The sequence below is a fragment of the Salmo salar genome, chromosome 25 (assembly GCF_965601325.2).
Source record: "Salmo salar chromosome 25, fSalSal1, whole genome shotgun sequence".
NCBI classification, from domain to species: domain Eukaryota; kingdom Metazoa; phylum Chordata; class Actinopteri; order Salmoniformes; family Salmonidae; genus Salmo; species Salmo salar.
Window position 1 is genome coordinate 46732641 of NC_138315.1, and position 12926 is coordinate 46745566.

The following is a 12926-nucleotide window of genomic DNA, read 5'->3' on the forward strand; positions in this document are numbered from 1 at the left end:
CTCCTCAACCCTCCTCTCCTCCCTTTCTGCATCCTTTGATTTTCTCTGTCCCCTATCCTCCAGGCCCGGCTCGGTCCTCCCCTCCTGCTCCGTGGCTCGACGACTCACTACGAGCTCACAGAACAGGGCTCCGGGCAGCCGAGCGGAAATGGAGGAAAACTCGCCTCCCTGCGGACCTGGCATCCTTTCACTCCCTCCTCTCTACATTCTCCTCTTCTGTCTCTGCTGCTAAAGCCACTTTCTACCACTCTAAATTCCAAGCATCTGCCTCTAGCTCTAGGAAGCTCTTTGCTACCTTCTCCTCCCTCCTGAATCCTCCTCCCCCTCCCCCCCCTCCTCCCTCTCTGCGGATGACTTCGTCAACCATTTTGAAAAGAAGGTTGACGATATCCGATCCCCTTTTTCTAAGTCAAACGACACCGCTGGTCCTGCTCACACTGCCCTACCCTGTGCTTTGACCTCTTTCTCCCCTCTCTCTCCAGATGAAATCTCGCGTCTTGTGACGGCCGGCCGCCCAACAACCTGCCCACTTGACCCTATCCCCTCCTCTCTTCTCCAGACCATTTCCGGAGACCTTCTCCCCTACCTCACCTCGCTCATCAACTCATCCTTGACCGCTGGCTACGTCCCTTCCGTCTTCAAGAGAGCGAGAGTTGCACCCCTTCTGAAAAAAACCTACACTCGATCCCTCCGATGTCAACAACTACAGACCAGTATCCCTTCTTTCTTTTCTCTCCAAAACTCTTGAACGTGCCGTCCTTGGCCAGCTCTCCTGCTATCTCTCTCAGAATGACCTTCTTGATCCTAATCAGTCAGGTTTCAAGACTGGGCATTCAACTGAGACTGCTCTTCTCTGTGTCACGGAGGCTCTCCGCACTGCTAAAGCTAACTCTCTCTCCTCTGCTCTCATCCTTCTAGACCTATCTGCTGCCTTTGATACTGTGAACCATCAGATCCTCCTCTCCACCCTCTCCGAGTTGGGCATCTCCGGCGCGGCCCACGCTTGGATTGCGTCCTACCTGACAGGTCGCTCCTACCAGGTGGCGTGGCGAGAATCTGTCTCCGCACCATGCGCTCTCACCACTGGTGTCCCCCAGGGCTCTGTTCTAGGCCCTCTTCTATTCTCGCTATACACCAAGTCACTTGGCTCTGTCATATCCTCACATGGTCTCTCCTATCATTGCTATGCAGACGACACACAATTAATCTTCTCCTTTCCCCTTCTGATAACCAGGCGGCGAATCGCATCTCTGCATGTCTGTCAGACATATCAGTGTGGATGACGGATCACCACCTCAAGCTGAACCTCGGCAAGACGGAGCTGCTCTTCCTCCCGGGGAAGGACTGCCCGTTCCATGATCTCACCATCACGGTTGACAACTCCATTGTGTCCTCCTCCCAGAGTGCTAAGAACCTTGGCGTGATCCTGGACAACACCCTGTTGTTCTCCACTAACATCAAGGCTGTGACCCGATCCTGTAGGTTCATGCTCTACAACATTCGCAGAGTACGACCCTGCATCACACAGGAAGCGGCGCAGGTCCTAATCCAGCCACTTGTCATCTCCCGTCTGGATTACTGCAACTCGCTGTTGGCTGGGCTCCCTGCCTGTGCCATTAAACCCCTACAACTCATCCAGAACGCCGCAGCCCGTCTGGTGTTCAACCTTCCCAAGTTCTCTCACGTCACCCCGCTCCTCCGCTCTCTCCACTGGCTTCCAGTTGATGCTCGCATCCGCTACAAGACCATGGTGATTGCCTACGGAGCTGTGAAGGGAACGGCACCTCCATACCTTCAGGCTCTGATCAGGCCCTACACCCAAACAAGGGCACTGCGTTCATCCACCTCTGGCCTGCTGGCCCCCCTTCCTCTGAGGAAGCACAGTTCCCGCTCAGCCCAGTCAAAACTGTTCGCTGCTCTGGCACCCCAATGGTGGAACAAGCTCCCTCACGATGCCAGGACAGCGGAGTCAATCACCACCTTCCGGAGACACCTGAAACCCCACCTCTTTAAGGAATACCTAGGATAGGATAAAGTAATCCTTCTAACCCCCCCCCCCCCCCCTTAAAAGATTTAGATGCACTATTGTAAGTGGTTGTTCCACTGGATATCATAAGGTGAATGCACCAATTTGTAAGTCGCTCTGGATAAGAGCGTCTGCTAAATGACTTAAATGTAATGTAATGTAATGTAAATATATATAGTGTGTGGAGACGAGTGTATAGTGAGTAAGTCTCTGTTTATGCAACATGCCAGTGTAGTACAGTGAATTCCCTATAGGATACATCAGTGTCTGTGTGTGTTACCTTGACAATGCTGATGGGTTTTCTGGACAGGTGGAAGCTGGTGTACAGCAGGAAGGTGAGTCCAAAGGTGAAGGCTCTGTACCTACAGGGAGACAACACAGGGAGCATCAGTAAAGGACTGGAGGTTCTGTACCTACAGGGAGACAACACAGGGAGCATCAGTAAAGGACTGGAGGTTCTGTACCTACAGGGAGACAACACAGGGAGCATCAGTAAAGGACTGGAGGTTCTGTAGCTACAGGGAGACAACACAGGGAGCATCAGTAAAGGACTGGAGGTTCTGTACCTACAGGGAGACAACACAGGGAGCATCAGTAAAGGACTGGAGGTTCTGTAGCTACAGGGAGACAACACAGGGAGCATCAGTAAAGGACTGGAGGTTCTGTACCTACAGGGAGACAACACAGGGAGCATCAGTAAAGGACTGGAGGTTCTGTACCTACAGGGAGACAACACAGGGAGCATCAGTAAAGGACTGGAGGTTCTGTAGCTACAGGGAGACAACACAGGGAGCATCAGTAAAGGACTGGAGGTTCTGTAGCTACAGGGAGACAACACAGGGAGCATCAGTAAAGGACTGGAGGTTCTGTACCTACAGGGAGACAACACAGGGAGCATCAGTAAAGGACTGGAGGTTCTGTACCTACAGGGAGACAACACAGGGAGACAACAGTAAAGGACTGGAGGTTCTGTACCTACAGGGAGACAACACAGGGAGCATCAGTAAAGGACTGGAGGTTCTGTACCTACAGGGAGACAACACAGGGAGCATCAGTAAAGGACTGGAGGTTCTGTAGCTACAGGGAGACAACACAGGGAGCATCAGTAAAGGACTGGAGGTTCTGTACCTACAGGGAGACAACACAGGGAGCATCAGTAAAGGACTGGAGGTTCTGTACCTACAGGGAGACAACACAGGGAGCATCAGTAAAGGACTGGAGGTTCTGTACCTACAGGGAGACAACACAGGGAGACAACAGTAAAGGACTGGAGGTTCTGTAGCTACAGGGAGACAACACAGGGAGCATCAGTAAAGGACTGGAGGTTCTGTAGCTACAGGGAGACAACACAGGGAGCATCAGTAAAGGACTGGAGGTTCTGTAGCTACAGGGAGACAACAGTTAGGGACTGGAGGTTCTGTACCTACAGGGAGACAACAGTAAGGGACTGGAGGTTCTGTAGCTACAGGGAGACAACACAGGGGGCATCAGTAAAGGACTGGAGGTTCTGTACCTACAGGAGACAACAGTAAAGGACTGGAGGTTATGTAGCTACAGGGAGACAACACAGGGAGACAACAGTAAGGGACTGGAGGTTCTGTAGCTACAGGGAGACAACAGTAAAGGACTGGAGGTTCTGTACCTACAGGAAGACAACAGTAAAGGACTGGAGGTTCTGTAGCTACAGGGAGACAACACAGGGAGACAACAGTAAAGGACTGGAGGTTCTGTACCTACAGGGAGACAACAGTTAGGGACTGGAGGTTCTGTACCTACAGGGAGACAACAGTAAGGGACTGGAGGTTCTGTAGCTACAGGGAGACAACACAGGGAGACAACAGTAAAGGACTGGAGGTTCTGTACCTACAGGGAGACAACAGTAAGGGACTGGAGGTTCTGTACCTACAGGGAGACAACAGTAAGGGACTGGAGGTTCTGTACCTACAGGAAGACAACAGTAAGGGACTGGAGGTTCTGTACCTACAGGAAGACAACAGTAAAGGACTGGAGGTTCTGTACCTACAGGGAGACAACAGTAAGGGACTGGAGGTTCTGTACCTACAGGGAGACAACAGTAAGGGACTGGAGGTTCTGTACCTACAGGAAGACAACAGTAAGGGACTGGAGGTTCTGTACCTACAGGGAGACAACACAGGGAGACAACAGTAAAGGACTGGAGGTTCTGTACCTACAGGGAGACAACAGTAAAGGACTGGAGGTTCTGTAGCTACAGGGAGACAACAGTAAAGGACTGGAGGTTCTGTAGCTACAGGGAGACAACAGTAAAGGACTGGAGGTTCTGTAGCTACAGGGAGACAACAGTAAAGGACTGGAGGTTCTGTAGCTACAGGGAGACAACAGTAAAGGACTGGAGGTTCTGTAGCTACAGGGAGACAACAGTAAAGGACTGGAGGTTCTGTAGCTACAGGGAGACAACAGTAAAGGACTGGAGGTTCTGTACCTACAGGGAGACAACACAGGGAGACAACAGTAAAGGACTGGAGGTTCTGTAGCTACAGGGAGACAACACAGGGAGACAACAGTAAAGGACTGGAGGTTCTGTACCTACAGGGAGACAACAGTAAAGGACTGGAGGTTCTGTAGCTACAGGGAGACAACAGTAAAGGACTGGAGGTTCTGTACCTACAGGGAGACAACACAGGGAGACAACAGTAAAGGACTGGAGGTTCTGTAGCTACAGGGAGACAACACAGGGAGACAACAGTAAGGGACTGGAGGTTCTGTAGCTACAGGGAGACAACAGTAAGGGACTGGAGGTTCTGTAGCTACAGGGAGACAACACAGGGGGCAACAGTAAAGGACTGGAGGTTCTGTAGCTACAGGGAGACAACACAGGGAGACAACAGTAAAGGACTGGAGGTTCTGTAGCTACAGGGAGACAACAGTAAAGGACTGGAGGCTCTGTACCTACAGGAAGACAACAGTAAAGGACTGGAGGCTCTGTACCTACAGGAAGACAACACAGGGAGACAACAGTAAAGGACTGGAGGTTCTGTACCTACAGGGGGACAACAGTAAAGGACTGGAGGTTCTGTACCTACAGGGGGACAACAGTAAAGGACTGGAGGTTCTGTACCTACAGGGGGACAACAGTTAGGGACTGGAAGGGAGGAGGAGGAGGAGTAGTCTCCCTGTAGGTACATTCATCCACTGATACAGGGTCAGATATACAGTGCATTTGGAAAGTATTCAGACCCCTTCCCTTTTTCCACATTTTGTTACGTTAGCCTTTTTTTTTTTAAATTCGATCAAACATCTCTGGAGAGACCTGAAAATAGCTGTGCAGCGACACTCCCCATCCAACCTGACTGAGCTTGAGAGGATCAGCAGAGAAAAATGGGAGAAACTCCCCAAATACAGGTTTGCCAAGGTTGTTGCGTCATCCCCAAGAAGACTCAAGGCTGTATTAGCTGCCAATGGTGCTTCAACAAGTACAGAGTAAAGGGTCTGAATACATAGCAAATGTGATATTTCAGTTTTTTATTTTATTTTATACATTTGCAAAAAAAATCTCAAAAAACAGTTTTTGCTTAGTCATTATGTGGTATTGTGTGTAGGTTGATGAGGGGGAAAAAAACAATTTAAATAATTTTAGAATAAGGATGTAACGTAACAAAATGTGGAAAAAGTCAAGGGGTCTAAATACTTTCTAAATGCACTGTATACCCATTGTCCGTCAGCGTCATGAAAAGTTGTGCACACAGTTCTTCATCAGAAAGCTCTTTGTTGACCCATCAGTGGATCACATGCAACTTCAAATGCAGCTCATGCAAGTTAACAAACACAAAGTCAGATGGTTATCGTCCACAACATTGCAGATGTCATCAGAGGATTGATTACCTAGATGCTAGCAAGCCAAGGTCAAATATCTCAAATAGAGCTAGATAAAACCAGAATAATAATATACATGTTGAACACAGTAGCTACAGTTGAAGTCGGAAGTTTACATACACCTTAGCCAAATACATTTAAACTCAGTTTCACAATTCCTGACATTTAATCCTAGTATATATTCCCTGTCTTAGGTCAGTTAGGATCACTTTATTTTAAGAATGTGAAATGTCAGTAACAGTAGAGAGAATGATTTATTTCAGCTTTTATTTCTTTCATCACATTCCCAGTGGATCAGAAGTTTACATACTCTTAATTAGTATTTGGTAGAATTGCCTTTAAATTGTTTAACTTCGGTCAAACGTTTTGGGTAGCCTTCCACAAGCTTCCCACAATAAGTTGGGTGAATTTTGGCCCATTCCTCCTGACAGAGCTGGTGTAACTGAGTCAGGTTTGTAGGCCTCCTTGCTCACACACGCTTTTTCAGTTCTGCCCACAAATTTTCAATGGTATTGAGGTCAGGGCTTTGTGATGGCCACTCCAATACCTTGACTTTGTAGTCCTTAAACCATTTTGCCACAACTTTGTAAGTAAGCTTGGGGTCATTGTCCATTTGGAAGACCCATTTGCGACCAAGCTTTAACTTCCTGACTGATGTCTTGAGATGTTGCTTCAATATATATCTACATAATTTTCCTACCTCATGATGCCATCTATTTTGTGAAGTGCACCAGTCCCTCCTGCAGCAAAGCAACTCACAACATGATGCTGCCACCCCCGTGCTTCACGGTTGGGATGGTGTTCTTCGGCTTGCAAGCGCCTTTTTACTCCAAACAAAACGATGGTCATTATGGCCAAATAGTTCAATTTTTGTTTCATCCAGACCAGAGGACATTTCTCCAAAAAGTACGATCTTTGTCCCCATGTGCAGTTGCAAACTGTAGTCCGGCTTTTTTACGGCGGTTTTAGAGCAGTGGCTTCTTCCTTGTTGAGCGGCCCTTCAGGTTGTCGATATAGGACTCGTTTTACTGTGGATATAGATACTTTTGTACCCGTTTCCTCCAGCATCTTCACAAGGTCCTTTGCTGTTATTCTGGGATTGATTTGCACTTTTCGCACCAAAGTACATTCATCTCTAGGAGACAGAACGCGTCTCCTTCCTGAGCGGTATGATGGCTGCGTGGTCCCATGGTGTTTATACTTGCGTACTATTGTTTGTACAGATGAACGTGGTACCTTCAGGCATTTGGAAATTGCTCCCAAGTATGAACCAGACTTGTGGAGGTCTACAATTTTATTTTTGAGGTCTTGGCTGATTTCTTTTGATTTTCCCATGATGTCAAGCAAAGAGGCACTGAGTTTGAAGGTAGGCCTTGAAATACATCCACAGGTACACCTCCAATTGACTCAAATTATGTCAATTAGCCTATCAGAAGCTTCTAAAGCCATGACATAATTTTCTGAAATTTTCCAAGCTTTTTAAAAGCACAGTCAACTTAGTGTATGTAAACTTCTGACCCACCCACTGGAATTGTGAAACAGTGAAATAATCTGCCTGTAAACAATTGTTGGAAAAAAATACTTGTGTCATGCACAAAGAAGATGTCCTAACCGACTTGCCAAAACTATAGTTTGTTAACAAGACATTTATGGAGTGGTTGAAAAACGAGTTTTAATGACTCCAACCTAAGTGTATGTAAACTTCTGACTTCAACTGTATAACCAGTCTGGCGTGTTTTCATGGTCATCACTCACTGCTAAGTTTGTCAAGATCCCGACATTAACACGCATCACTGGTGAGTATAATAAACCCAGCGCGAGCCGGTGAGTATAATAAACCCAGCGCGAGCCGGTGAGTATAATAAACCCAGCGCGAGCCGGTGAGTATAATAAAAACCATTAAGTCCTGTTCCTGTAGATCTTCCACTCATCATCAGTTATTTCCTGGTGGACTTGTACAAAGGGCAAACAAGTCGAGTTCGACAGACCCTGACGTGGGTCTTCCCCTGACCTAGCCAAACACAGCCACCCTGACGTGGATCTTCCCCTGACCTAGCCAAACACAGCCACCCACGACATGGGTCTCCCCCTGACCTAGCCAAACACAGCCACCCTGACATGGGTCTCCCCCTGACCTAGCCAAACACAGCCACCCACGACGTGGGTCTTCCCCTGACCTAGCCAAACACAGCAACCCAGACGTGGGTCTTCCCCTGACCTAGCCAAACACAGCCACCCACGACGTGGGTCTTCCCCTGACCTAGCCAAACACAGCCACCCTGACGTGTGTCTTCCCCTGACAAACACAGCCACCCAGACGTGGGTCTTCCCCTGACCTAGCCAAACACAGCCACCCAGACGTGGGTCTTCCCCTGACCTAGCCAAACACAGCCACCCACGACATGGATCTTCCCCTGACCTAGCCAAACACAGCCACCCAGACGTGGGTCTTCCCCTGACCTAGCCAAACACAGCCACCCAGACGTGGGTCTTCCCCTGACCTAGCCAAACACAGCCACCCAGACGTGGGTCTTCCCCTGACCTAGACAAACACAGCCACCCAGACGTGGGTCTTCCCCTGACCTAGCCAAACACAGCCACCCTGACGTGGGTCTTCCCCTGACCTAGCCAAACACAGCCACCCAGACGTGGGTCTTCCCCTGATAAACTAAAACAGACACTTATGGCAGTCTGGACATCATAAAGTCACACCACCATAAACCAGCCCTAGAGACCAGTTGCTAAGGGAACGAAAGCAGTCAGAGGGAAGAATCCCTGATTGCCTATGTATACTCACAATAGCTGGGCAGCATGTGTGTGTGTGTGTGTGTGTGTGTGTGTGTGTCTAGTGGAAAGGGGGTTGTGTTCTCTCCCAAGGCAGGACAGAAATAAGACAGTTAGGACACTGGCAGTGTCTTCCCTGTCAGCAGTAATTTAGTGTAAAACACGTCAGTGGCTCTGTGACAACACAGAACACCACCACTATCCCAGCTCCACAGCTCTGAGGACACCAGACAGAGACTGGCTACAGCCAGCATGCCACTGTCACTCACACGGAATAACTAGCAGATGTGGTAGAGTTCAAAGAAATACTTCAAAGTGTAATACCCCTATAAAGATACAGGTTAACAACTTGGTTTACCACTCTTTTTCAGTTTGACCTTTGACCTTTCTACTGATAACAGAAGGCCTGACATGCTTCACAAACAACAGATGCAGACTAACAGTGAAATGCTTCCTAAACAACAGGTGTAGACTAACAGTGAAATGCTTCCTAAACAACAGGTGTAGACTAACATTGAAATGCTTCCTAAACAACAGGTGTAGACTAACAGTGAAATGCTTCCTAAACAACAGGTGTAGACTAACAGTGAAATGCTTCCTAAACAACAGGTGTAGACTAACAGTGAAATGCTTCCTAAACAACAGGTGAAGACTAACAGTGAAATGCTTCCTAAACAACAGGTGTGGACTAACAGTGAAATGCTTCCTAAACAACAGGTGTAGACTAACAGTGAAATGCTTCCTAAACAACAGGTGTAGACTAACAGTGAAATGCTTCCTAAACAACAGGTGTAGACTAACAGTGAAATGCTTCCTAAACAACAGATGCAGACTAACAGTGAAATGCTTCCTAAACTACAGGTGCGGACTAACAGTGAAATGCTTCCTAAACAACAGGTGTGGACTAACAGTGAAATGCTTCCTAAACAACAGGTGTAGACTAACAGTGAAATGCTTCCTAAACAACAGGTGTAGACTAACAGTGAAATGCTTCCTAAACAACAGGTGTAGACTAACAGTGAAATGCTTCCTAAACAACAGGTGTAGACTAACAGTGAAATGCTTCCTAAACAACAGGTGTAGACTAACAGTGAAATGCTTCCTAAACAACAGGTGTGGACTAACAGTGAAATGCTTCCTAAACAACAGGTGTAGACTAACAGTGAAATGCTTCCTAAACAACAGGTGTAGACTAACAGTGAAATGCTTCCTAAACAACAGGTGTGGACTAACAGTGAAATGCTTCCTAAACAACAGGTGTAGACTAACAGTGAAATGCTTCCTAAACAACAGATGCAGACTAACAGTGAAATGCTTCCTAAACAACAGGTGTGGACTAACAGTGAAATGCTTCCTAAACAACAGGTGTAGACTAACAGTGAAATGCTTCCTAAACAACAGATGCAGACTAACAGTGAAAAGCTTCCTAAACAACAGGTGTGGACTAACAGTGAAATGCTTCCTAAACAACAGGTGTGGACTAACAGTGAAATGCTTCCTAAACAACAGGTGTAGACTAACAGTGAAATGCTTCCTAAACAACAGGTGTAGACTAACAGTGAAATGCTTCCTAAACAACAGGTGTGGACTAACAGTGAAATGCTTCCTAAACAACAGATGCAGACTAACAGTGAAATGCTTCCTAAACAACAGGTGTAGACTAACAGTGAAATGCTTCCTAAACAACAGGTGTGGACTAACAGTGAAATGCTTCCTAAACAACAGGTGTAGACTAACAGTGAAATGCTTCCTAAACAACAGGTGTAGACTAACAGTGAAATGATTCCTAAACAACAGGTGTAGACTAACAGTGAAATGCTTCCTAAACAACAGGTGTAGACTAACAGTGAAATGCTTCCTAAACAACAGGTGTAGACTAACAGTGAAATGCTTCCTAAACAACAGGTGTGGACTAACAGTGAAATGCTTCCTAAACAACAGGTGTAGACTAACAGTGAAATGCTTACTGACAGGTCCTTCCCAACAATGAAGAGAGAAAGAAAATAGAGAAATAATAGAAAAGTAATAACACGTAATAAATACACAACTTGATAACTTGACTATATACACGGGGTACCAGTACTGAGTAATGATAACTAGGTTATATACACGGGGTACCAGTACTGAGTAATGATAACTTGGTTATATACACGGGGTACCAGTACTGAGTAATGATAACTAGGCTATATACACAGGGTACCAGTACTGAGTAATGATAACTAGGCTATATACACGGGGTACCAGTACTGAGTAATGATAACTAGGTTATATACACGGGGTACCAGTACTGAGTAATGATAACTTGGTTATATACACGGGGTACCAGTACTGAGTAATGATAACTTGGTTATATACACGGGGTACCAGTACTGAGTAATGATAACTAGGTTATATACACGGGGTACCAGTACTGAGTAATGATAACTAGGCTATATACACAGGGTACCAGTACTGAGTAATGATAACTAGGTTATATACACGGGGTACCAGTACTGAGTAATGATAACTAGGTTATATACACGGGGTACCAGTACTGAGTAATGATAACTAGACTATATACACGGGGTACCAGTACTGAGTAATGATAACTTGGTTATATACACGGGGTACCAGTACTGAGTAATGATAACTAGGTTATATACACGGGGTACCAGTACTGAGTAATGATAACTAGGTTATATACACGGGGTACCAGTACTGAGTAATGATAACTAGGTTATATACACGGGGTACCAGTACTGAGTAATGATAACTAGGCTATATACACAGGGTACCAGTACTGAGTAATGATAACTAGGTTATATACACGGGGTACCAGTACTGAGTAATGATAACTAGGCTATATACACGGGGTACCAGTACTGAGTAATGATAACTAGGTTATATACACGGGGTACCAGTACTGAGTAATGATAACTAGGTTATATACACGGGGTACCAGTACTGAGTAATGATAACTAGGTTATATACACGGGGTACCAGTACTGAGTAATGATAACTAGGCTATATACACGGGGTACCAGTACTGAGTAATGATAACTAGGCTATATACACAGGGTACCAGTACTGAGTCAATGATAACTAGGCTATATACACAGGGTACCAGTACTGAGTAATGATAACTTGGTTATATACACGGGGTACCAGTACTGAGTAATGATAACTAGGCTATATACACGGGGTACCAGTACTGAGTAATGATAACTAGGCTATATACACGGGGTACCAGTACTGAGTAATGATAACTTGGTTATATACACGGGGTACCAGTACTGAGTAATGATAACTAGGTTATATACACGGGGTACCAGTACTGAGACAATGTGCATATAACTAGGGATAAAGTGACTAGGCAACAGGATAGATAATAAACTGTAGCAGCAGTGTGTGATGAGTCGAGACAGTTTGTGTATAAAGGGTCAATACAGATAGTCTGTGTAGCTATTTGGTTAACTATTTAACAGTCTTACGGCTTGGGGGTAGAAGCTGTTCAGTAATCATTAACCTGCCTGCAAGTATGCTGGACCAATGCCACATAGATGGTGCGTACCTACCATTTACAGCTGTAAGCCCTGCGCTACATGATCCATGGGACGTCTGTTGTTAGCACAGTGCTCGCTCTCTCTCTGTGGCTCGGCCAATTCCCTGTCTCCCACACATAATTATATTGGACTAAATATAAAATTGATACGGGCAGCAGAAACAGGCGCAAGACAAGGCACATACAGTACACCAACACTAGCACAGCCATATGTACACACAGGGTCTCACACACACACACACACACACACGGTATGGCTTGAGCCCTGATATAAGTCATCAACGATTTACAACTAAGTCCAAGTGTGAGCAAGACCCCGCAGAGACTAATCCCCATAAACAGAGTAGCACAAGCCAATAGAATGATGGGCTATGTATCCTTCACTCACTTTTCACCCTAAAGAATGTCAAGACAAGCACACAACCCAAGTGGGCAGACAGGACTCTGTGGAATTATAAAACAGACACGCGAAGACAGAAACATCTGGTTTGATTAGAAGAGTGACATGAATAGTCGGCTTACTTGTCAGAGGAGGACAGCCTGCTTCTTCAAACAAATGCCACCAACCAAAAGCAAGTTGTTAGCCCTGATCCACTCTTATTGTTCTGACGACACTGTCATCTACATTAATTCATTGATAAACTACTTATGACAGAGTGCATTTTGATCTGAAAGACAGAGACAAAAAGACAGACAGGCAGATAGACGTACAGACAAGACAGA

The 12926-nt window shown here is 46.1% G+C and overlaps 1 protein-coding gene across 1 annotated transcript in view; it reads right to left on the minus strand.

Moving 5' to 3' along the window:
- LOC106586853 (glucose-6-phosphate exchanger SLC37A1) overlaps window positions 1–12926 on the minus strand; it is a 37908-nt gene that overhangs the window by 22100 nt on the left and 2882 nt on the right. Inside the window, exon 3 of the mRNA XM_082969187.1 lies at window positions 2307–2388. Coding sequence (XP_082825313.1) covers window positions 2307–2388 — 82 coding nt within the window. The remainder of the gene's footprint in view (window positions 1–2306; window positions 2389–12926) is intronic.